This window comes from Arachis stenosperma, chromosome 6, assembly GCF_014773155.1.
Source record: "Arachis stenosperma cultivar V10309 chromosome 6, arast.V10309.gnm1.PFL2, whole genome shotgun sequence".
Classification (NCBI taxonomy): Eukaryota; Viridiplantae; Streptophyta; class Magnoliopsida; order Fabales; family Fabaceae; genus Arachis; species Arachis stenosperma.
The window spans coordinates 6,258,678-6,283,947 of record NC_080382.1 but is presented as its reverse complement, the minus strand read 5'-3'; the positions used below and the strand labels follow the sequence as shown (position 1 = coordinate 6,283,947).

Sequence of the window (25,270 nt, the reverse complement as noted above, 5' to 3'; positions counted from 1 at the left end):
CAATAATAAAAATGATAATTTTAAAAATTTAAAAGATTTAAATTTTAAAATAATTATTATATTTTATAGTGAGATTTAAAATATTAAATTTTTAAATATATATTCAACAATAATTTGGTAAACTTGTTTAAATAAAAAAATTTTACTATAAAAAATTACAATTTTAAAATGTAAAATTTTAAAATACAATTGACAAAATAATTTTATAATAATTTAATTATTTTATTATTTTATGTAAAGAAAATTTTGCTTTTTAAGGTCTAAAATTAATATTAAAATTAGTACTATTAAAAAAATTTAAATTTAATATTATGAAAAAAAATAAAAAAAATTATATAAGAATTAATTTGATTAATTTCTAAATTTTAGGGATAAAAATAATTTGTATCTTTTCAATATAAAATTATAAATAATTTTTTTACATGTCAAGCGACATATGACATATTAAGTATCACTAAATTGACACGTCAATCAATCATCTTATGATATGTGACACTAATCTATTACGTTATCATGTCACATATTACTTAACGTGACATATCATTATCTAACTAACGAAGGACTAATTTGATTTGCATTTTATAGGATTAATATGACTAAAAAATTCTTTTGAAGACTAATTTAAAGAATGAGTTAATCCGTAGTTTGTGACACTATCCAAATTAAATTTCAATTGCATCTAAAATAATATTTATTATATGAAAAATAAAAAATAATTTCATATAATTATTATTTAATAAAAAAAAAGCAAGGGTTAAACCCTATCTTATCCCCGGATTCTGGAAGAGGAAGCAAACTAACTGATTACAGTCTTCCGCTCCATCAACAACGGCAGCCATGGCTATCTTGGCGTTGCCACTTGTCATCTCATTTCTCAGGCCCAGCCCCTCCCTCCTCCGCCGTGCACCACTCGCCGCCACACGCCTCCCCTCGATTCTCCTCCGCCGTCGCCAATTCGCCTCCCTCCCCGCCTCCGCCTCCACTCCTCCCACTTCCGTCTCCCCTCACTCTACTTCGGCACAACCCAACACTCTCCCTCAAGCTCCCACCCTCACTTTCCAACAAGCCATTCAGCGCCTTCAGGTCTTAATTTCCCCGCCATTTTTGTTTCTTGAGGTTTATGATAACCGCAAAATTTTACTAGAATTGAATTGCCTTTTTTATTTTTATTTTATGTTATTTTTTTACCCCTCTCTCTCTCTCTCTCTCTCTCTCTCTTATTGGTGTTTGCAGGACTATTGGGCTTCTGTGGGATGCTCCATTATGCAATGCAGCAACACAGAGGTAAAATTTACTTGTTGTGTTGCCATTGTTCCCTCCTATTATCCACTTAAGTTGTTGTTTTCTTCTTCAATTGTTGTTGTTGTTCTTCTTCTTCTTATTTCTTCTTCAATTGTTGTTGTTGTTGTTGTTCTTCTTCTTCTTGAGCTCAGGAGACAGTAAAAAAATTTGAACTTTAAAAATTCAATTGTAGCAAAGAAAATGTTTTGCAATTGTAGGATTGTATTTACTTCTCGTCTTGTTTCTGCTACTGATTACATTGTAATATTGATTTATTTGTTTCTGTTGGTAAAAATCACGATTCTTTTAATTTTTTGTTGTAATATTCTTTATGTGCTTTAGATTTTTTTTGTTTTTTAAATTTGGCATCGTTTTTTTTTTTGGCTATGGTGCAGGTTGGAGCTGGGACTATGAATCCTCTTACATATTTAAGGGTCCTCGGTCCAGAACCATGGAATGTTGCGTAAGTATGCTTTAGATGTAAGTTCAATGATGTATGGATCAACTTGAATATCAGTTTGGTTCAATAGAAGTTGTTTCCAGGAAATTACTTTTGAAAATAACTGAATTTATCCTCTTCTTGCAAACAATGGGATTCGAGGTGTATATGTCATTTTCACACTGTAGTATCCGAAAGTTGTAGCATATACTGGTGCTGAACAATGGTATTGTATTGGAATTTAGAAGTGTCTCTTTTTCTCTGCAAAGCTTTTGCTTCCAAACCTACCTGAGTTGAGTGTGTAACTTTTTTCTTCTTTTAAAATGTTTTTTTTGGTTATCTTATATAGTATGAGGGTTTTGTTTCTGAAATTTCTGGCAATGTTGATTTTATGATGAAAGATATGTAGAGCCTAGCATCCGCCCCGACGATAGCCGATATGGAGAAAACCCAAATAGGCTCCAAAGACACACTCAATTTCAGGTGAGCTTTATATGTCAATCACATTCGGGAATTCAAGTTGTAGATTAGTGTCAAGAATAATTTTTTTTGTCTTCTACCATTGAGTTCTTGGTTGCTTTCAAATCTCAGGTCATATTGAAGCCTGATCCTGGAAATTCACAGGACCTTTTTATCCGCAGCCTATCAGCTTTAGGTAGTAATTGAGCCTAATATCGTCCAAGTTGACTGAAATAGATTATGTTATTCTGATTAGTAGCTGTTGTTTTAATTTATTAGCATTTGATTAATGGAGCGCATGCTTGTTGTAGGTATTGATGTTACTGCTCATGATATACGATTTGTGGAGGACAATTGGGAGAGTCCAGTAAGATATATATTTTTGGTCTATAGTCATTTTAATGCTGCTTATGGAATGCCATTTAAATTGCCATCTCCATATTGACGTATTGTGAAAAGAGTGCGAACTGAAACTGTATTATAGGTTCTTGGTGCTTGGGGTTTAGGCTGGGAAATCTGGATGGACGGGATGGAGATTACGCAATTCACCTACTTCCAGCAGGTATTCATTGTTGTCTAGAGACAATTATTATTTTTTAATACATAAGAAATTGTTCCAGAGAAGAAAAGCTATCAAAGAGCTAGAGGACGATATATCCTGCGTAACTGACATAGGAATTTTTCATAAAAAGAATGAAAAAAGAAAAAAAAGAAGATTAATGGTTTTCTTATTGTATGTTGATTGCAACCTTTGCTGTTGACTCATTTGAAAAAATGAAACCCTTCAATTTTACCCTCTTGTTCTTATTTCTCCTTTCACTCCAGGCAGGAAGTCTCCCGCTATCACCTGTTTCCGTAGAAATCACGTATGGCCTTGAGCGTATCATTATGTTACTACAGGTCTGTAGACTAAATTGCTTTTTCTCCTCTCTCAATATCTATCATCTTTTAAATAATTTTAGAAAAGGTTCTTAATTTTTTTGACAGGGAGTTGATCATTTCAAGAAGATCAAATATTCCGATGGAATTACATATGGAGAGTTGTTCTTGGAGAATGAGTACTTGACTTTTTGACTACTTGCTTTTGAATTGCATCTGATTTTTCTGAGTTATCATCAAGACTGTTTATTTTATTTTAATCTATTTTGCATTTAGATTGTTTCTTTTTAAATCTCTTTATTCTTTTGGACTATTACTGCTCTATTCTAATGACCATTATCATGGCTCAAAGTGAGAATAGAGTACATAAACTGTCAATGTTGAAAAGATAAGGTGAAATATTGTAAAGCAAGGAACCAGTTTCAGATATGCAGAGGGATTGGAAAGATCTTCTAAAGTGACTAGTTTTATGAGTTTCTTTTCATAGTTTTCTTTTCCTGGTTTTCTACGTTGAGGATTTCTCTTCCTCTAGTCCTTTGTACATAGGAAATTTCAGTGGAGGAAATAAAAAAAAAGGGTATCTTCCCCTATCAACATAGGAGTGCAATACCAATTTCTTAGTGGCCCACTAAATATGACTGGAAGACCAGAGCAGCGCAGATAACTTTATGCCACTTCCTCCTTATTATTCCTCAAGTTAGTTATATCATTTTTCACTGAAGCATAACATAGCCTTGGTTGTACAGTAGAGGAATAAAAATGTCTTTATGTTTAATAGCATATGCCAAAGAGATAAAAAGTTACATGATACTGAAATAGAAAGTAAGCAGCGAACAAAATTGCATACATTTCAACATAAATTTTGTTTGTGTATATATTGATGCTTTAAAAAATTGCCTGTAATTTATAAGTCTGAACCTGTTCATTTGGGGCTATCTAGTTTCTGTGTTGTTAATCTAGACTTCTGTATCTCTTAATGGTGATGATATTCTGTTTTTCTGTTTTAGGAAAGAAATGAGTGCATATTACTTGGAGCATGCCAGTGTTGATCATGTTCAAAAACATTTTGATTTCTTTGAGGAGGAAGCTCGTAGATTACTTTCTTCAGGCTTAGCAATCCCTGCGTATGTTTATGCTATTTAATTTAACTGTGTATTGTATTATTGCTCTTATTATTCTCAGTTCTGTTTGCTTCTTCACTGTCTTTACTTCTGATGTATGTTTTATCTCTACATGCTAGGTATGATCAGCTTCTAAAAACATCTCATGCTTTCAATATATTAGATTCCAGAGGCTTTGTTGGGGTGACGGAGCGTGCTCGATATTTTGGTCGAATGCGTAGGTAATGCTTGTTTCCTGAAATATAACTTGGATTCTTGAAGGAGATCTATATCTAATTGCATCACTATGAAAGAATTTAATCTTGGTTGAGAATTACTTCTTGAGATCTTTCACAGTATTGTTCAGTGCAAGTCTCATATGAAAGATTTCGGGACATAGTAATTTGTTCTCAACTCCTAGCTTTAATATGAGAGTGTCATATACTCATATTTCTGTGCAATTGATAGCTCTCTTTCTTCTATCCAAAAAAGGAAAAGTAAATTGATGATTCCCTTTTAGTGTTAACTTTTTTATTTTTTAGATGAGAGAAGAAATATTATTAACATGAACGGAATGACATTACACAAAGGATGAAGGATACGTGAATAAAAAATACATTAAAAGAGCAAAGCTATCCGATTTCTCTGCATATAAGAGAAAAGATATTGTTAAGGACTTGGGCTTTATGCGGTGCCTGAAGTCTCACATTAAGTAGTATAAGGTAGCGTTTGTTTTGAAGTACTGAGACGGAGACCGAGAGACTGGAACTCCGTATCATGTTTGTTGGCCCAGAGATTGCCAGATTGGTACTAAAATTTCAGTCTCTGTCTCTAAAATTTCAGTATTTCAGTACCTCCAAAAAGTGGGGACACAGGGGACTGAAATTTTTGGAGACGGAGATCGAAACTTTAATAACATTTTATACTTAAAATACCCTCATTTCAATTAATTAATTCCAACTTTACCCTTTTGCAAATTAAATTAGAGTTTCATCCTTATCTTAGTCTCTGTCTCCCATTTTACACCAAACACAATACTAAGACTTATTTCCGTCTTTGTTTTTTCAGTCTTTGTCTCTCTTCCAAACGCTACCTAAGATACTTGATGTTGTATTTAAGGATGTTGGTTCTTCTCTCTTAATAGCTAGCTTTTAAGATGTGGTTCTCTACTTTTGTTAGGTTAATAATTGTTCCAGAGCCAGGTTGTCGGCACCATGGAAAGGGCTACCTATTGGCTGGATTAAGGTCAATATTGAATATTGATGGCCAATAGCCAAGTGGCTACTGCTGGGTCAGTATTGATAGAGTGAAGCCATCATAGACGTCAACTCTCTAGGGAAGGTGCATTGTTAGGGATGAGTATTATGGGGTTCCCAAAGTCTTACATCGAGTTGTATGGATGTCTGATGTTTATTTAAAGAGAGTGGTTCTTCTCTCTTAATAGCTAGCTTTTAAGGTGCGGTTCTCACTTTCTTAGATACTGAACAGATATCTATCTAAAACACACTATGTACACTTGCACCAGGCAGATGCAAGATGTTGAATTGCATCCCGCAAGACCTGCTTGTCTGAAAGCCTTCCATTAGATGCAAGAGTCACACTCCTACCAAGTACACCAGCTATGGCATATGTTGTGCACTTTGCGGGCAAATTGTTATGAACTTTTTGTTCTTGACATCTTTAGTCTAGTTGCATCATGTAAAATTTTCCTCACATGTCAATTAATTTATCTATACTTCATTAAGATAAGGTCTAAGATAATTATTAGTAGAGTAATATAGTTTTTAGTGTGTTTTCTGATAAATTGATCCAAACTTGGACAGGTTACGTATGTTGTGGTACACTCGTTGCGATTATATAAATACTCTCATGAATAGAGTATAAATGATTATCAAGTTAGGGTCTCCCGTTTTTCTTCTACTCTTCTAGCTTCTATTTCTTTGAGGATTTCTCAATATTTTTAGGATTTAATAGTCCATGGCATAATGTTATTGGTACAGTTTTAGCTATGCTTCTTTGTCTTGATTTCAGTATTTTGTGATGTTTACTTTATTTTGGTTTTCTTCAGTTTAGCTCGCCAGTGTGCACAACTTTGGTTGAAGACTAGGGAGAATCTTGGCTTCCCTCTTGGTTTCATCTCTGAACCTGATAATTTTGTATTGCCAAAAGAAGTTCTTCAGGCTGCTTGTGAGAAGGTTAGTTAAGTGGGTCAATTGAGTCCCTTCTCAATGTTTAGTTTTGTTTAAGATTTATGGAAAATTTACTTTCTTTATGTAAGATCCATAAGCTAATCTAAGCACTCCTTGCTTAAAAATTTTACATTATTAGTATTTGAGCCAGTTATTTTTCATCAGAAATGCCGTCATTATTCTATTAATCATTTTTGTCTACACTTTCATCATCAGCATTCAATGATCTTTTTTTTCTTTGTTAATGATCAGAGATCTAGAATCTTGGCCTTCATTTGACATCTTAAGCTTGTAGGAGAGTGGATTTTTGACATTAGGGCATCTATGATTTAGTGTATCAGAAAAGCTTACTAATAGTAGGGATTATGACTTACTAGTAGATGATTTATCTTTTTGTAGTCCATTGAAGGGACAATTGCATATTTGTTTGTGTCAATTAGAATTGAAAGCTATGGTGTTATCGCCTAGAGTATTAAAGCAATGTAAAGCGATATTAAAAATTAGCCCTAACTCTATTGGCAAACATAAGTTTCAACTTTGAACAGGGACTGGTCCCTGTACCATTAGCACAACTTGCTTGCTCTGGATTCATATTCTGTGTTTGAGATATATTTTGAGGGTCTAATACATATCCTGTAGAAATACTTAAGATTTATGGGTATCACGGTTTGGAAGAGCTATGAAATCTTTACTTTCATGTGGCTTGATGTTTTAATTGCTGGAGGTAATTTGTTTGTTTGTTTATTTAACATTATGTTTTTTGGTTTTGGGACAGAGGAAGGAATTCCATTTGTAGGGGAAAAACCATACAACAAAGCATGACAATACCTTTATAGGTTGGATAAAGGAATACCATCTAACACAAACTGACAAACTTAATATGAGCTATTTGTCCCTAGAGTAAAATGTTGGCACTAAGAGTTATATGGTTTATTCAGGCTTGAATAATGTTTTCTAAGCTGCATATGTTTTAGAGAAGAAGGAAAAAAAAATTTGAATGAGTGTCTTATTGCATATGCATTTCTCTTTTATTTAGATATGAAATTTCAAGCTTTATTTGGTTACAGGTGCATGATCAGTCAAGAGCATTTGTTCTTGAAATTGGAACAGAAGAGATGCCCCCTCAAGATGTTGTAGATGCAAGCAAGCAAGTATAACTTTCTTCATGTGATTAAAATCATGGAATTTTCTTTTCTCCTATTTATTGTTTCTGGAACTTATCTTTTATTAATAAGTATGTTTTTTCTCATCCAGTTTTGTCATTATTTATTATTAAATTAATTGTTCATTATCATCAAATATTGATTCCTCTCGTTATTGTAGCTGAAAGATTTGATGCTGCAATTACTAGAGAAACAGAGGTTAAAGCATGGCAACATGCAAGTTTTTGGCACCCCACGCAGATTAGTGGTGAGGGAATAAACTTATATACAACTTTTGTCTCTAGATATTTTGGGATATAGCTCTTATTTTCTGCATTTCCCCCTCTACATGCCATAGGGATAGCATTTCTCACTTATCTTTGATCTTCTGCTTGTAACTATTATGTGGGAGCTATCATTTCTCATATGAAGAGATTGGAAGCTTTCTATTCTTCTTGATATTTTAAACTTCCTTGCAGTTTCTTCTCTTCTTTTGATTACAATGTTCTTCTCTTTATTGTTTACTTGTTATCCTTCATTTCTTCTAGATGCTTTCTTGGATCAGTTTGATCTGGAAAACCTGAAAACTCAAATTATATCAACAAAAATTATTTGGGTTGGTTTGGGTAATTGGTTCATTTTATGAAGTCATACCCAACTAAATCAATTATTCATAGTACAGTTTTAGGTTTATGATATTTCAGCTCGATTGCTCAAATACTCAATAAGATCCTGATTTTTTTAAAATTATTTCTAAGATTTAATGTTTTTCACTTAAATTTTATTGATAAAATCACTTTGAATTTCTTTTCTAAGTCTATTCACAATATTATTAAGCATCTCATAACCAGATCTACCATCGTCGTCATTGTTGTCGTTGTCATAGTCATCATTGATGTTATTGTTATTGTTTTTATTATTTATTATAATTGTTATTATTGTTACACTTGCGGTACATAGCCGGTCCCAAGCCCGGATAAAGGAGGAGGGTTGTGTTAGGTCTTCGGCAACCAACATAAAAATATAGCCGAACCCCCATGACATGTTGCTGTTATTATTATTATTATTGTTGTTGTTATTATAATAATTATAATCATCAATCTCATCAATTCATCATCATCATCATCAATATTATTAAATTAAATTAGTTTGATTTATTTTTTGCACAACATTGAACGAAGCCAATCAGTTTATACGCTAATTCCTTCCTGCAGTTGTTACTTCAGTTTTCTCTAACTAGTAGATATAATGTAAATGAATTTGCAGAAGTTCCAACTTATGATTTAGTACACAGAATGAGAAATTTTCTATATGCTGTTATCACAATGCATACCTAGAAATGTTGAAGTAAAACATATATTAATTGTGTCTGTTTCCTGTTTTGAAATCCACAGGTTGCCATTGAAAATCTTTCCACAAAACAAGCAGAAGTGGAGGTTGAGGTTCGAGGTCCTCCAGTTTCAAAATCGTTTGATCATGAAGGAAACCCAACAAAGGTTTTACTCTGTCTGAGTAGTTTTATAATCATGAATTGCAGTCAACTACTTCTGCCTTAATTTTTTTATTTCATGTCAGGCCATTGAAGGATTTTCCCGTAGATACTCTGTTCCACTGGACTTGGTATACCGAAAGGTTGATGGTGAGTATCTGAAGACAAAGCAGTTGTGTTGTAGGTTTGATTGTGTTTCTTTTGGTCCTGTTCAGTATATTATTTGTGTGTTTTTGTTGTACTCAGTACATTGTTACGAATTGTAAGTAGTTCAGATTGATGCTTTATGTTGTTTGTAGCTCCTCAAGGACTGCTGTCCCGCCCCCCCCCCCCCCCCCCCCTCTTTTTTTTTATGGTAATTCACGCTTTAAGCCTAAAAAGGCTGCATATGACGATGCTGTTAGATATATAACTATTTATGTGCTTTTACTTAACAGTCTAAGTTTTTTGTGATAAGTGGTTTCGTGACGATACATTTGCATAGCCACTAGTTCATAATGCAGAAAAATTAATTGGCTTGACGCATCATCATTTGCTGCTTTTATGGAAAGGAAACTTTATGCTATTAGATTATGGTTTCTCTCCCAATTTAAATTTCCAGTCAGTTTTCCTGTTAATATGCAGTTTGCTTCTTGACATTGCAGGAAAAACAGAATATGTTTATGCTCGTGTGAAGGAGCTTTCAAGATATTCTTTAGAGGTTTTTCTATTCATTATCTTTAAAAAATCTTGCCGTCTATGTTTGTTTAATGTTTTTTTTTTCCGAGGATGCAAGTTCCATGGTTAATATAATATATCAAATATTTATGTGGCTTTTTCCTTAAACCTACAGGTAGCTTTGATTCTCGACCACATATATAATTCCATATAGTAACACATATTTAACAAAATAATTTCAAAATGATTTAGAGTCACTGAACTTTTCAAACAAATTGAAGCAAAATGGCCAAGAAATTCAACCCTTAAAGATCTGGACCACAGAGCCAGGACACACAACATAAAATACCAAAAAACGTGTTTCCTCATTTCCATAAGGAAATGCATCAGAACAAGGGAAGAACAAGTGTCATACAATTTCTGAGTAAGCACTAGACATTACACATATGTGAGGGGAAATAATCTTGTGTAGTTTATTAGGGAACTTGTCTTTATTGTTAAGTGTTAATACAATTGTGTACTTCAGTTTAAGTAAAAGACTTGATGTTAGGGGGAGCATTAGATTTGTATAAGGTTTATAAAGAAGTATCCTTATTCATAGAATGAGCGAGGACTGAAAAACTCAAAAAAGGAAAATTTCAGGCTATTTCCCTTGAGATATACACAAGGATATGTTCAGACCACTGACTCATGTATTCATCTATGATTTATTTGTTTATTACTTTATTACACTTTGTAAGAAAATGTCATTGCTGATTATCAATTATACTCTTGTTAGGTTCTGTCTGAAGATTTGCCTGCTACTATTTCTAAAATATCATTTCCAAAGACGATGAAATGGAATTCTCAGGTATGTGGGATTTGAAGTGTTTTCTGTATTAGAATGATTTGTTATAATAAAATGATAACAATATCTTATAAAGTATAACGCTAAACATTGAATAGAATTATAGTTTTATTAGGCCTCATACTTTGAGTCAACATCAGGCTGGCCAATAGGGCCATTTAAGTATAGTTGTACTTTATTGCAGCTATTAATTCAATTTCCATACTGTTCATCGTTCATGATAGTATTATACTAGATGCAGGAGTGCGTAGTTAACCCTATTTGATGTTTGGATTGTTTTCCATAACAAGGGGAAAAAACATGTGTCAATGAAAAACAACTAGAATCATTTTGCTCAGTTTTATTTAATAAGAATCTTCTAGTAATTGGATTTATTCAGCCCTAGAGGAAATATTTGACAAAGCAATCATTCTTTGTTCCATGGTGTTATAAAATACTTGCAAAGCTTATATGTGATCCTATTTTGAAGTAAAGGAGGCAACTGGATAACTAACATGGCCCCTTTTCATATATAGGTGATATTTAGTAGGCCTATCCGTTGGATTTTGGCTATGCATGGAGATGTAGTAGTCCCGTTTATGTTTGCTGGGGTATTGAGGTAATTTATTCTCTTTGGATATTCTCTCTACTATCCCATCCCCTAATGCATGTGTTCAGGAGTAGGTTTCAGCTTTTTCATTTTATTCATAAGCACCCCTTGAATAGATTGTTATTTGCAGTAGTTTGCATATGTAACACTCTTTCCTTGTCTCTTGAGATTAGTTTCAAACCTGAAACCTGCTGTTGAAAGACTGACTGTTCACTATTAGCTTCATCCATAATTTATAATTTGACATGTCTAGGATTAAGTTAGTTTTAGATCAAAGTGTAAAACCGGAACAGAAACCATAAATAGATCAAAGAGTAAAACCAGGAAAAATCATTCTTGCCTTCTAAATCCAGCCCATAAAGAATACTAATTATAATAACTTCTCTTTGGCACCGTCTTTTTTTAAATTATCTGATGGGTGAATAATACTTATCATTTTCTTCGTATAATGTAGTGGAAACTTATCTCGTGGTCTTCGCAATACTTCTTCAGCTATCCTCCAGGTGCATTCTGAAGCTGAACTATTTTTATTTTGCAGCTGCAAATTTAGTTTGTTTGGTCAATAAGAGACCCAAAGATATATGATATCATTAATAGACTGTTTTACTTATTTGCATTTTATTTTGTGCTGACAGTATCAGGTTTTTATACATATCGTTTTGTACTTTGAACATCATCTGTACATTCCTAAGAAACACATTCACATTAATATAGCTTGATGTCTTTCCTGGTTATATTTGTGTGTGCTTGTGTTTTCTTCTTCTCCATTGTTCTCTCCTTTTTTAAAACATTTTTCCCTTTTTGCTGATGATCTCTATCTTTGTAATATTTTGTGGCTTAATAAATTTATTTTATAAAAATAATTCTATACTTGATCTGCAGGTTGAAAGTGCAGAATCTTATTCAGTTGCAATGAAACATGCGGGAATCAATGTTGCAGTTGAGGTATGAGTAGATAAGTTGTGAAAATAAATGTAGCGCACACACGCGCGCGTGTATATATATATATATTTTATAATAAAATCGGTGCAACTGGCAGGACCGCAAGAAAATTGTTGTTCAGCAATCTAATGCATTAGCAGAAAGTGTAAATGGCCAAATTGTTATTCCAACAGGCTTGCTTGATGAGGTAGGATTTTTATCTTCTGTTTGTGCAATATTGTTGCATATGTGCATTTCTAAGAATTTCTACTTCCATTTACATTAAGGTTGTAAATCTTGTTGAGGCACCTATTCCAGTGCTTGGAAAGTTTAAAGAAACCTTCTTGGCCCTTCCAAAAGAACTTTTGACCATGGTGAGCACTTCATTGGCATTCATATCCTGTTCTTCTTTAAACTAGTTAAAACGATAATTCTGTCTCACATGATATGTGTAGGGACATGTCTAGCTGAATTAGTTCAACGGGTGATTTATGCATTCTTTGTTGAATTTTGAATGTAACATATAGTATCTGATTGTAATGCTTAAATGTGTAACTGCTTGTTGTTTAAGTTTGTTTCCATCTTCAATATTCAATAATATAGTTTTAGGGGAAAATGAACAATTTTTCCCTTTACCATCAATTCATCACTTGAGAGAAAGATTTGTTTTCCCTTTAAGTTTGTTATCCAATACCTGCTAGACCTTATCTTTAGGCAAAGTGGGGCTCTAATAGACAAAAGATGTAATGATGTTTACAAAGAGAATCCTTTTGTGGATGAAATGGCAATCATTATTTATGTGTTTGGTCTCTGGCTGAAAGACTAGGTTGGATGGAATACTTAATGCATCTTGATTATAAAAAACGAGAGACTAATCATTAATCGTTATTGAAAGTTGAAACAGTGACTAACTATTGTGTGCCATGCCTGCAGGTTATGCAAAAGCATCAGAAATATTTTGCTGTATGTGATGATGAAGGACAGCTGTTGCCTTATTTTATTGCTGTAAGTTCTTTCCAATAGATCAATCTCCTTGTATAACTGCATGCTTTTATATGTTTAAATGGGGTTGGGTTTTCTTTTAGGTTGCAAATGGAGCAATTGATGAGACTACTGTGAGGAAAGGAAATGAAGCTGTCCTCAGGTGTGTTCTCCCATCATTTATATATTGTCTATTGTAAATGACTTTACATACAGTTCATTGAAAGGGAGTTCGTATGATATCCAGCCTCCTTTCTTTGGTACAAGTATCCTTGATGAGTTATTAAGAATTTGTTGGTTGTTGGTTAGTTGTGTCTGTCTAGGATCAACTTTCTACAAGGTGAAGGCCCTTGAATGGTTTATCTTTCTCATACACTGAGTTGAAGTGTTTGAATATATTATTTTATCAAATGTATAGGGAATTAGCCTCTTAGGAAGTACAGAAATAGAAATAACTAGAAAATAGGAAAGAAGGGAAAAATACTAGCCTAAAATAAAGAAAAGATTTTTAATCATAAAATCCCTAAAATTAAGCTAAACCCAAAAAAGAAAAGATTTATAATTAATTCTATTTACACAAAAGATTCATGAAAGGAATTAGGAATCTGATTTTGATTTGATCTAGTCAACACTCCCCCTCAACCTGGCTTGAAGATATCATTCATTGACAGCTTGTTTATTATGCTATCAAAAGTCTTCTTGGGTAATCCTTTAGTTAGAACATCTGCTAATTGTTCCGTGGTTGGAACATATGAGAGGCAAATCTGTCCTCTCAATCTTTTCCCTGATAAAATGCTTGTCAACTTCAACATGTTTAGTTCTATCATGCAACACTGGATTATGAGAAATGGAAATTGCAGATTTGTTGTCACAATACAACCTCATTGGTGGAGAAATAGAAACTTTTAGTTGTTGTAGGATTTTCTCTACCCATAGTGCTTCACATATTCCATGAGCCACTGTTCTAAACTCAGCTTCTGCACTACTTCGTGCCACAACACTCTGTTTTTTACTCCTCAAACTAACCAGGTTTCCGCCAACAAAAGTACAATACCCAGATGTTGACCTTCTATCAATGACATTCCCAACCCAATCTGTATCTGTATAAGCTTCTACTTGAAGATGTCTATGCTTTATATAGAGTAACCCTTTTCCAGGAGACCCTTTCAAATACCTTAGGATTCTAAAACAGCATCCATGTGTTCTTGACCAGGTGAATGCATAAACTGGCTTACCATGCTCACAGCAAAGGCTATATCCGGGCGTGTATGGGATAAATAGATTAGCCTCCCTACCAACCATTGATATCTCCCTTTGTCCATTACATTTTCTGGTTCAGCTGGCTTCAATTTTAAGTTAGGCTCTATAGGTGTTTCAGCAGCTTTACAACCAAGTAATTCCGTCTCTTTTAAAAGATCTAGGATGTACTTTCGTTGGTTCATAAAAATGCCTTTCTTAGACCTTGCAAATTCAATTCCAAGGAAGTATTTTAATGAGCCAAGTTCTTTGATTTCAAATGCTTTGGCAAGCTTCTCCTTCAAGTCTTTTAGCTCTAAAAAGTCATCACCTGTCAGAATAATGTCATCCACATATACAATTAAGATGGCAGTTTTATTAGCTGCTGAATGCTTATAGAAAAGTGTATGGTCAGCTTGGCTTTGAGTATAACCAAGTCTCTTCATCACCATTCCAAGTCGTTCAAACCAAGCTCTTGGGGATTGTTTCAATCCATAGAGAGATTTCTTTAGTTTGCACACTTTATTCCTCCCTAGTTCAGTTTCAAATCCAGGTGGAAGTTTCATGAACACCTCTTCCTCTAGTTCCCCATTCAGGAAAGTATTCTTTATATCCAATTTAATTCGCAGCAAGAGATAAGAGAATCCGCACAGAACTGAGTTTGGCAACTGGAGCAAAAGTCCTCGATAGTCTACTCCATAGGTTTGTGTATATCCCCTAGCTACTAACCTAGCCTTATACCTCTCTATGCTTCCATCAGCATTGCACTTGATGGTAAAAATCCACCTGCAGCCAACTAATTTTGTATTCTGTGGCAGATCTACAATCTCCCAAGTTTCGTTTTCCTTGAGTGCGTGCCACTCTTCCATCACTGCTAATTTCCAGTTTGGATCATCTTGTGCTTCCTCTATGTTTCTAGACTCAAACAGATTTGTAATTTTAGAAGTAAAAGCTCGATGCTTTTTGAGAGAGATTTTGGTAAGAGACATAATTGGAAATAGGATGGTTGTTGCTGGTTTTGAGTACCTTTTTTGTGCAGGTTCTGGTTTCTTTCCTAAGGGATATTGGCAAATTATTATTAGAAGTGACAATTTTAGATTTACCTGGAAGTTCCTGAAGTACTACAGTTGGGCTGTCTTCCGGGTTTTCTGATTAGGTTGGTACAGAGATGATGGGCTGGTCTCTAGTCTTCTTGGGATATTTCCGAACATAACACCGAAACTCCTTTTCTTGTGGTATTTCTTTTCCTGTTTGGATTCCAACTAATTCTGGCACAATTTCATAATTGGTTTTCACATCTTGTTTTGCAATTGTTTCAGAATTTACTTAATTAGTGAAAGTTGTATCCTCAATATGTGAGATAGGAGTGGGTAAAGGTTCATGCAAAATATTTTCTTCCCTTAGACTCTCCCTCTGAAGAGAATTTTTTTGAAAAAAAGGTTTCATGTTCCAAAAAAGTAACATCCATACTTACATGAAATTTCTTGGTGTGTGGATTGAAACATTTATAACCCTTTTGACTTGGGAAATAGTCAATAAAAATGCATTTTTCTGTCCTTGGATTAAGTTTACTTCGATATGAAGGTGTATGTAAAAACACAGTGCAACCAAATACTTTTAAAGGTAAGTCAGAATGCAACCTACATGCTGGAAAATTCTTTTTGAAAGTATCCAACGGTGTGCAGTAATTTAACACACGTGTGGGCATTTGATTTATGAGATAGGCTGCTGTTAGAACAGCATCTCCCATAAATACTTTGGAACATTACCCTCAAACATAATGGCACGTGCTACTTCAAGAAGGTGTTTATTCTTCCTTTCAGCAATGCCATTTTGTTGGGGTGTATTGAGGCATGTAGATTGATATTGAATACCTTTCTTTTGAAGAAATTCACCAAGATTTTTATTAAAGTATTCAGTGCCATTATCACTTCTTAATATTGAAATTTGTGTCAAATTGTGTTTCTACCATTGTTGAAAAATACTGAAAAATTTTAGAAACCTCAGATTTTTCATGCATGAGATAGATCCAACATAGTCATATGTGGTCATCGATAAAAGTTACAAACCATTTTTTTCCAAATTCAGTTGTTATTTTCGATGGACCCCATACATCACTATGAATCAAGTGGAAAGGTTTAGATGTATGATAAGGTTGAGAGTAATAAGGAACTCTATGACTCTTTGAACGAATACAACTTTCACATTTAAGTAAGGAAGAATCAATATTTTTAAACAAACTTGGAAACAAATGTTTGAGATATGGAAAACTAGGGTGTCCTAGTCTATTGTGCTAGAGAATTATTTGGTCCTTTATAAGCATAGAACTTATACCACTAAATCCTTAAGCTATTTTATTCTCCGAAATATTCTCAAAGTGATAAAGCCCATCCATCATTTTAGCACTGCCAATCATCTTCCCCGAAGTCCGGTCCTGAAAAATACCATGAGTGTCAAAGAATGTCACAGTACAATTGGAATCCTTGCAGATTTTACTAATAGAGAGAAGATTACAAGAAAGCTTTGGTACATGTAGGACATTTCTTAGGTCAATGTTTTTAGACAGTTTAATTGTACTTTTTCGAGCAATAGATGAAAAACTACCATCAACAACTATAATTTTTTCATTTTCAAAGCAAGGAGAGTAAGTTTTAAATAAAGGGGAGAGGCTGGTCATATGGTCAGATGCACCTGAATCGACAATCCATGGTGCATTCAAGTTTGAGGTGCAGTTAAGGGACATAGGAATACTAAAATTACTTGTTTGAGCCAAAGAACCACTAGGAGTACTAGACATAGAACTGGAATTTAACAGCCTTATGAGTTGCTCAACCTGTTCCTTACTCAATGATGATTTTTCAGCCTCATGAGCAGTTCGGGTAGAACGTATTTTGGGACCAAGTTTGCTGCCTTTAAGATATGCTGGTTTTCCATGAATCTTCCAGCAGGTTTCTTGGGTGTGACGAGATTTATTGCAGTGGTCACACCAAAGATTGGAGGGGTACTTCTGATTTGATGAACTTTTGAGTGCAGCAGGTGCCACTAAAAGTGCATTAAACTCCAAAGAGGTCTGTTCAGTCTTGCCTTTTCCCATCATCACAGCTCTACGAATTTCCTTTCTTCTAACTTCAGCAAATACTTCCTTCTCCAATTGAGGGTAGGATTGCTCTTCCAATAATTATGCCACGAACTTCATCTAGCTCCACGTTGAGGCCTGCAAGAAACTGGAATATCCTCCCTTCTTCCACTGTTTGTTGGTGGTGTTTGGCATCAGCGGCTGAATTCCACTTGTAGTTATTGAAGTGGTCAAGATCCTGCCACACCCGCTTCAATGTGTGGAAATATTTGGTGACATTGTCACTCCCTTGTTGAATTTCTCTAGCTTTTAGAGTAAGTTCATAAATCTGGGATTTATTCCCAAGATCAGAGTACATCTCCTTGACACTATCCAACAATTCTTTGGCTGTGGTATAGTACATGTAGTTACTGCTGATATCCTCCTCCATTGAGTTCACCAGCCATGTCATCACCATGGAATTTTCGGTATCCCACACATGATATTGTGGGTCAGGGATGTTAGGCTGGCTTTGCTCACCGGTGAGATATCCAATCTTCCCTCTTCCACGGATATACATCTGAACTGATTGAGACCACCTAAGGTAGTTTGACCCATTGAGTTGAAATGTGGTGATCTAAACTGAATGGGAGTCACCACTAACTTGTACCCGTTGCTCAGATTTTAAAACTGATGGAGTAGGAGTGGTGTTCTCCTTCTGTTCAGGATTAATGACTGAGAAACTGTCAGCCATAGCTATAAATCAGAGGCATAGTGCAGAGATCCTGTTCTAATACCAAGTTGAAGTGTTTGAATATATTATTTTATCAAATGTACATGAAATCAGCTTCTTTATAGAGGAATTACAGAAATAGAAATAATTAGAAAATAGGAAAGAAGGGAAAAATACTAGCCTAAAATAAAGGAAAGATTTCTAATCATAAAATCCCTAAAATTAAGCTAAACCCAAAAAGGAAAAGATTTATAATTAATTCTATTTACACAAAAGATTCATGAAAGGAATTAGGAATCTGATTTCAATTGATCTAGTCAACACACTGCAATAGTCTGTTAGGCTTGCGGCGTGGACCATCTGAGTTCCAATCTACTTTGTGACGAAATATGATATTTTTAAAATTGGGGATGAGGAGGATTGAACTTCTAACCATCTTTTGTCTCTATTTTGATCAATGAAGATCACCCTGATTAATCTTCCAAGTGGTTTCTAATGATCCTATACTGGATGGAGTGTGAAATCTTTTGCTTCCATTATTTGCTCTCAAGAACAAAAACTTGAAGATTTGCACAAATGTAGATGTACTCATATCTTGTTTGTTCTTCCATAAGGTAACCACTTTAACTGAACATGTTAAATCACATTTTCAGGGCTCGCTATGAAGATGCCAAGTTCTTTTATGAGATGGACACTCGTAAAAAATTCTCTGAATTCCGGAAGCAACTTAAAAATATTCTGTTTCATGTGAGTTGTATAGAAAATTTTTAGCTAAAAAACCTTGCCATTTACTATACCTACCCCCTCCTTTTTCTTTAAATAAGGCGCAAATAAATTCATACAAGGTGGTTGTGAATACCGTCAAGACAACAAGGTTAAAAGTTAGAGATTACTACTGATATGTGTAAGTTGTTGGAGACACAGTGCTTAGCCTTTAATAGCTTGTTTGTTTGCGCAACATTGAACGAAACAGGAGAAGCTTGGAACCATGTTGGATAAGATGACTCGTATAGAAAACATGGTGATTATGCTAAGTTGCATCCTGAATATTAGTGAAGATAAACAACAAATCATCCGGGATGCTGCCTCGCTTGCTATGTCTGATCTTGCCACTGCTGTTGTCACTGAATTCACCTCACTTTCAGGAATAATGGGGCGTCACTATGCCATTAGAGATGGATATTCAGAGCAGGTTGTTTAATTTTAAGTTGGTTATTATTTGGCTAGCTTAGATGTCATGTTTCAAAACCTCCTTGCATAACATTGCTTCTTTCCTTGTCACTCTTTATCTTTGCAGATTGCAGATGCCTTGTTTGAGATCACGCTTCCTAGATTTTCTGGGGACATGCTACCTAAGAGTGATGCTGGCATAGTTTTGGCCATTGCTGATAGGTATAAGTTATAACTAATGGCAGATGTGGACTTTTCCATGTTTGTTGTAGAAAATGTATCAAGCAGACTAACAGAACTCATTTCTACTAGAAGAAACAAAGCAACATAGGTTCATTTTAATGAATAATGCTCAAATGTAGAACTTTATATATAATCTATAGCTACATTAGTTATTAAATAGATGTTTATATAATCTATTAATTAGGCATAGTCAATTTCATAGAATAAATTTTAGATACTGACTTACTATGGCTCTGCTTATGGTACGCTTAAACTTTCCAAAATTGGGAGTTGAGATTCAGTTTGGAAAGACTAAAAGGGTATCTGATTTAAATAAGTGTTAGTTGCCTTCTTGTGATCAAATGGTGGATTTTTCTTTTTAGCTGTTGATAGTACTTTTGTTTCTCATGACATTGGCAAAAGCAAATTTTCTTCCCCAATTCCTTAACATTCTTTTTCTTTTATTTGGAACTTTCTCTCAAAGAACTTTTGAATGTGTCCATGACATGATAGTTATCTGCAGATTAGACAGCCTGGTAGGTTTGTTTTCTGCTGGATGTCAACCTAGTTCTACAAATGACCCATTTGGTCTGCGAAGAATCTCCTATGGTCTTGTAAGTATTAAATATTATTTTTCAACTTAATTTTTTCTTTCATTAATTCCTTTTATCCTTTTTCTTTTCTTTTTTTTTTGGGGGTGAGGACTTAAAAGGCATTTATTCAACACCTTGGAATTTAAATGTTTGCATTCATTGAGTTACTCTATCTTTCAGGTACAATTGTTGGTGGAAAAGAACAAAAACCTTAACTTGAAAGAGGCTCTGCAACTTGCTGCAGATGCACAATCCATCAAAGTGGATCCGCATGTAATAGATGATGTATGACGAAAACCTTCACTCCTTACTTAATTCACTATTTTACTTGCTTGATTAATTGTTATTTTGATTTTGATTTTCAATTTTCTATGAGATTAAAGTCTGGTGATTATGATTTATGTATAGGTATATCAGTTTGTTACTCGAAGATTAGAGCAGTTTCTGGTAAGTATTATGTTTGTATAGAAAATATTTAGTATCACTCGTCACCTCTATATTAGTTCCTGGAATAAGCAAATAATCCACATACAAACAAAATAACACCATTAAAATCATAACAAAATTTATTATAAATGCACTTATCAGAATCATTCACTTTATATCCATCGAACATTACTTTCTCAAACTTTTCATGCCATAAATCACAAGAATCAGTCAAATATTAGAATGTGCATTTTCATTCACAACATAAGAAACACTTAGGAAAAATAAACCATTACTATAATGTCCTTTCCCCACAAAACTACTACATTTAGAGAGCACAACATCAATTTTATAATTAACTTTACACCAGCATTGGTTAATAAAGACAAACATAATTTTAACAACTGTCAGGCATGTGTAAATCATTAGTTACACAATACTTTATTTTATTAACAGGTTGACAAGGGAGTGAGTGCAGAATTTGTTCGTTCTGTCCTTGCTGAGAGGGCAAAATTTCCCAGTCTAGCAGCAAAGTCAGCATATAAAGTAGGCAACTTTGTTTCATTTCACTGCATTTTTCCTTTGACACGGTAATGGTGTATTATTTGTTAGTATATAAGGGTACCTATCAATAATATTAATGAATTGACCTGTTTGTTGTTTAAGTTCTCTCTTTCTTGTTCTCTAATGATCTATGATGGGGCACTATGGCATTGTCCACTTCATGTAGCCAACTCCACTTAGTGAACAACATTTAGTAGTTGTTGTTTTCATTGTTCCCTAACACTAAAGATAATTTTTGAACTACAAGAAACAAGCACATATTCATTGTTCATTTGTTTATTGAAGTTAGTTTCTGTACAACTGAAAGCAAATTATTTAGATTGGTCCCTACAATTTTTCTTTTTGTGGGGTTTGGCAGTCGCAGTCATTTTATTTTAAGGTTCAGTCTTTATAGTATCATACTTTAGTTCTTAGTTCCTACAATTAAGTGTCAGTTCTTATATTTGCTACGTATTTTAGGCTTAGCTCGATATTTAGTTTACTTTGGTCTTGATCTCTGAAATATCACAACATAAATAGTTGAAAACTGTAGGAACCTATATCAAACCAAAGGCGTAATTTAATACAAATCTAGGGAGCAAAATAGTAAGTACTTTTGAACAATTTATGCAGTCCTAATGGTTTACATTGACTGATTTAGATGGAAGAATTATCAAGAGATACACTTTTCCCTAAAGTGGTTGAAGCATACTCTCGACCAACAAGAATTGTCCGTGGGAAGGAAGGCGAACTTAATATGACGGTATTTTGTTTATTATTTTAGTTAATTGTGTTTCAAAACTGTATGTTGGGGCTTCCCTTTCATATATCAAGTTTATATGATGTATGGAGTAAATGTTTCATTAATAAACACTATATATAAACTAGGACTTGTTCAGTAATATGAGAAGACACATGCTTAACACGTGCTTATTTCTAACAGTCAAATCCTAAACCCAATTTTTGAAGGAGCTATAAATAGCATTATTAAAGCCACAATATTTGGGGATGTATTTAGTAAATGAACGCCTTTACTCATTCCAAGGCATAATATACATCATGGCAATAATTCACATGGTAATGATAACCATAAACCTTGGAGTTCTAGTTGGTTATTGTTGTGGTTTTCGTCAAGAATTTAAAAATCAGTAGCAAAGTTGCGTACTAGTGTATTTAGTCAGGATATATGATTGTTAACTCAAATGTAATCCTCAAGAAGCATAGAAATTATACTCATTCTTTTGAATGCAAAAACAAGAAGGATAACAATGCCGGATCAGTTATTGATCCATGTAGCTAGTCCTCCTACAGTTAGTTTGGTAAAATGGTGGTCTGAATTTCATGTATCTATTTTATAAGTGAAAACATACCCAAAAAAAAAGTTTATAAATTTTACCATGAGTTTTACCCAAAACCAAATTGACAACTAGTTAGTATGCTGATCTTTAATTAATGACCACATGTATGATTGACTTTTATATATTTATGTTACAATTAATACTTTTGGCATGTTCTCAATATGGGAACTTAGGTGGATGAGGCTGCTTTTGAGACAAATGAAGAGAGAGTTTTATGGAGCACATTTTTGTCAGTTAAAGAGGGCATTAATCCTGGTATATATCTCTAGCTCCTATGTATACTGTTGATATTTATTTAATGTTGCTACCTTTCAATCTTCATGACTACGGATTGTCTTTTGTCTCTGTATTTGCTTGGCACTCCTTTTTTATTTTTGTGCATATAATTCTTTCTACATGGAACTTTTTTCTTATTTTTCAATTTGCTTATTTATCATGATATTGATATTGTCTTAACTTCACAGGTCTTGACATTGATGATTTTGTTGAGATTTCATCTCAGCTAATACAGCCGCTTGAGGATTTTTTCAACAATGTCTTTGTTATGGTGGTATGTTAATCTTACTGCTCAATTAGAGGATTGGCTTTTGTTTTTCATATACTTGTTGTTCAACAATGCCTCTATTGTTGTTCATGTACAGCATGAAAACTCGATCGAACCATTAACAACAAACTAAATTTAATTTTAATACACTATCGATAATAATAGTTTTTCACTACACTATCAAAATTAATCTTGCAAAACTTTGGTTAGCACAATTGTATAATTGAACTTAAAAAGTTTCCTTCTATATTTCTTGTAACTTGAGTTGTATATACTCCTAGAAATATTTAATGTGGAATGAGAATGAAAAAACCTAGCATATCTATATTCATTGTGGAAAGGTATAAGTGTCTCTAATCTTTTTATTGCAATGCAGGATGATGATAAGATCAGAAAAAACAGGCTAGCTATGCTAAAAGAAATTTCTGAGCTTCCAAGAGGAATAGCAGACCTCACAGTTCTTCCAGGATTTTAAGGATCCATAAACATAATATTTATTCCTCATAGGATAGACCAATTAGTTTTTGTTTCTTGGTTTCATTCGAGTTTGTATATGCTACCTTGTGGCTTTATTCTTGAGGATAGGGGCTAGCTTGTAAATTAGTTGTAGCATATGTATTATCCTTTTGGATATTCTTCATTCATCATCATATAATAAAATAAAAAAGCGCAAACTTTTTTTATATTCTAGATTTCGTATGTATTTCTTTTTCATGGATAAATATAACCACTCAATTTTTTTATACAACTTTTTAACAATACAAATTAAAACGACTTTTCTAAAATAAGTGTTGGTAAATTGAAAAAAAAAATTGAGAGTTAATTACTTTTGAATTAAAGTAATGGAATTATATTCCCGAAAAGCAATTTACTTGGGCATTCTTTGGAAATTAGAGGTAAACTACTTTGTGGTTTATTATTGTACGATAAATATAATTATATACTCATTTAATACATAATCTAAATTTCTCTGCATAGTTTATTGAATATATAGTATTTGAATTAAATTTCAAAATGATTAATTTATTATATTATTTTTATAAAAATATTAGGTGTTCAAGTCTTTTGAGTAGTCAAGCTGTTAAAAATAAAAACTATTCACGCTGTTGCTTCTTTTTTAATGTCGTTGTTGTTGTCGCCATTACTGTCGTCGTTGTCGTCACTACTGTCTTTTTTAACATCGTTGTCGTCGTTGCTGCTGACTTCTTCTTGATGTTCTTGTTTAATTTCTTCTTTCTTTTTTTTTTCCTCAATCTTCTTTATCATCATCATTGTCCTCGTCTTCTTTTTTTTTCTATAAATATTCAAAATATTAAAGCACATAAATTTTAATGCACAACACATAAATTTTGGTGCAATAAAAATTTGTGTATTATACTTTGAAAATTTATGTGCTATGTACAAAAATTTATATACTATATTACTGAAATACGTATAGTATACAAAGTGTATATATCACAGCAAGTTACAAACTTGAAAAATCAAGAAATCCAAGAAGCGGTTCTTTAGTTTCTTAGTTGGTTAAATTCTATTGAAATTGTAGTTAGTTTCTTCACTTAGTCTTAAATGAACTTGTATATTTATAAGCGTCCTTAGTTGTAGGGGATACTTTGAACGTTTGGGGTAAGTTTCAAAATTATCCCTAACATTTCAATCGTTCTATTTAAGTTTCTAACGATTCCAAATTGACTCAATGTTGTCATGCCGCTAGGGATCCGTTAACAGAACTGACGGCGGGACAAAATTGAGGCGATTTAAAAACGCTAGGAACTTAAATAGGACGAAAACGTTAGGGACAAAAACGATACATAAAAATAAATTTTAATTTAATTTTATCTTTCAATAATATTAATTTTTTACTGTACATAGTATACAATTATTTTTTAATTATATCTAAATAAATTACACTTAATCACATTACTTTCATTTTAAATAAATTTATTTTTTTTTATAATTTTAAAGAATTTTGATACATTAGAGACAAAATATATAATTTATATTTTATTGTATATATATATTTTTTTCTTTTCTACAAGTTTATATACTAGTCATTCTACAAATATTTCATGATAAATAAAAATTTTTAAGAGTAAAATTATAAAAAAATTAATTAATTTAAAATGAAAGTAATATGATTAAGTGTAATTTACTTAGATGTGATTAAAAAATAACTTAATACTATGTATAGTAAAAAATTGATATTATTGAAGGATAAAATTAAAATTTATTTCTATGTATCATTTTTGTCTCCAATATTTTCGTTCTATTTAAGTCCATAACATTTCAAAATCGTCTCAATTTTGTCCCGCCGTCAATTCTGTTAACGGATCCCTAACGGCAAGACAACATTGAGTCAGTTTTGAAATGTTAGGGATTTAAATAGGACGATTGAAACGTTAGGAACAACTTTGAAACTT

General features: G+C 33.2%; 1 protein-coding gene across 3 annotated transcripts; it reads left to right on the top strand.

Moving 5' to 3' along the window:
• The first annotated feature begins 779 nt into the window (after positions 1-779).
• LOC130935106 (glycine--tRNA ligase, chloroplastic/mitochondrial 2) lies at positions 780-23,518 on the top strand. 3 transcript variants are annotated; one of them, XM_057864678.1, is made up of 37 exons: positions 780-1,083; positions 1,234-1,284; positions 1,677-1,744; positions 2,122-2,203; positions 2,312-2,375; positions 2,491-2,546; positions 2,664-2,741; positions 3,005-3,079; positions 3,167-3,237; positions 4,066-4,182; positions 4,299-4,400; positions 5,338-5,403; positions 6,227-6,353; positions 7,415-7,498; positions 7,671-7,757; positions 8,884-8,985; positions 9,065-9,128; positions 9,623-9,678; positions 10,414-10,485; positions 10,998-11,080; positions 11,526-11,574; positions 11,954-12,016; positions 12,111-12,200; positions 12,280-12,366; positions 12,926-12,997; positions 13,078-13,136; positions 18,651-18,744; positions 18,971-19,189; positions 19,295-19,389; positions 19,913-20,003; positions 20,163-20,267; positions 20,391-20,429; positions 20,865-20,954; positions 21,613-21,714; positions 22,483-22,564; positions 22,774-22,859; positions 23,230-23,518. In XM_057864678.1, exons 1-37 carry the CDS (start codon positions 838-840, stop codon positions 23,326-23,328), a joined length of 3,273 nt encoding a protein of 1,090 aa, XP_057720661.1. In that variant the 5' UTR covers positions 780-837; the 3' UTR covers positions 23,329-23,518. The 3 variants fall into 3 exon arrangements, with proteins under 3 accessions (XP_057720661.1, XP_057720663.1, XP_057720662.1); XM_057864680.1 differs by lacking the exon at positions 5,338-5,403 and having other exon boundaries at positions 4,299-4,396; positions 6,232-6,353; XM_057864679.1 differs by lacking the exon at positions 5,338-5,403.
• Positions 23,519-25,270: the final 1,752 nt, after the last annotated feature.

Bases quoted from the DNA above. Each gene is read 5' to 3' on its own strand.
- LOC130935106 (XM_057864678.1), top strand. From the start codon at position 838: ATGGCTATCTTGGCGTTGCCACTTGTCATCTCATTTCTCAGGCCCAGC. The intron at 2,376-2,490 runs GTAGTAATTGAG...TGCTTGTTGTAG, and splicing joins CCGCAGCCTATCAGCTTTAG to GTATTGATGTTACTGCTCAT. The intron at 2,547-2,663 runs GTAAGATATATA...ACTGTATTATAG, and splicing joins AGGACAATTGGGAGAGTCCA to GTTCTTGGTGCTTGGGGTTT.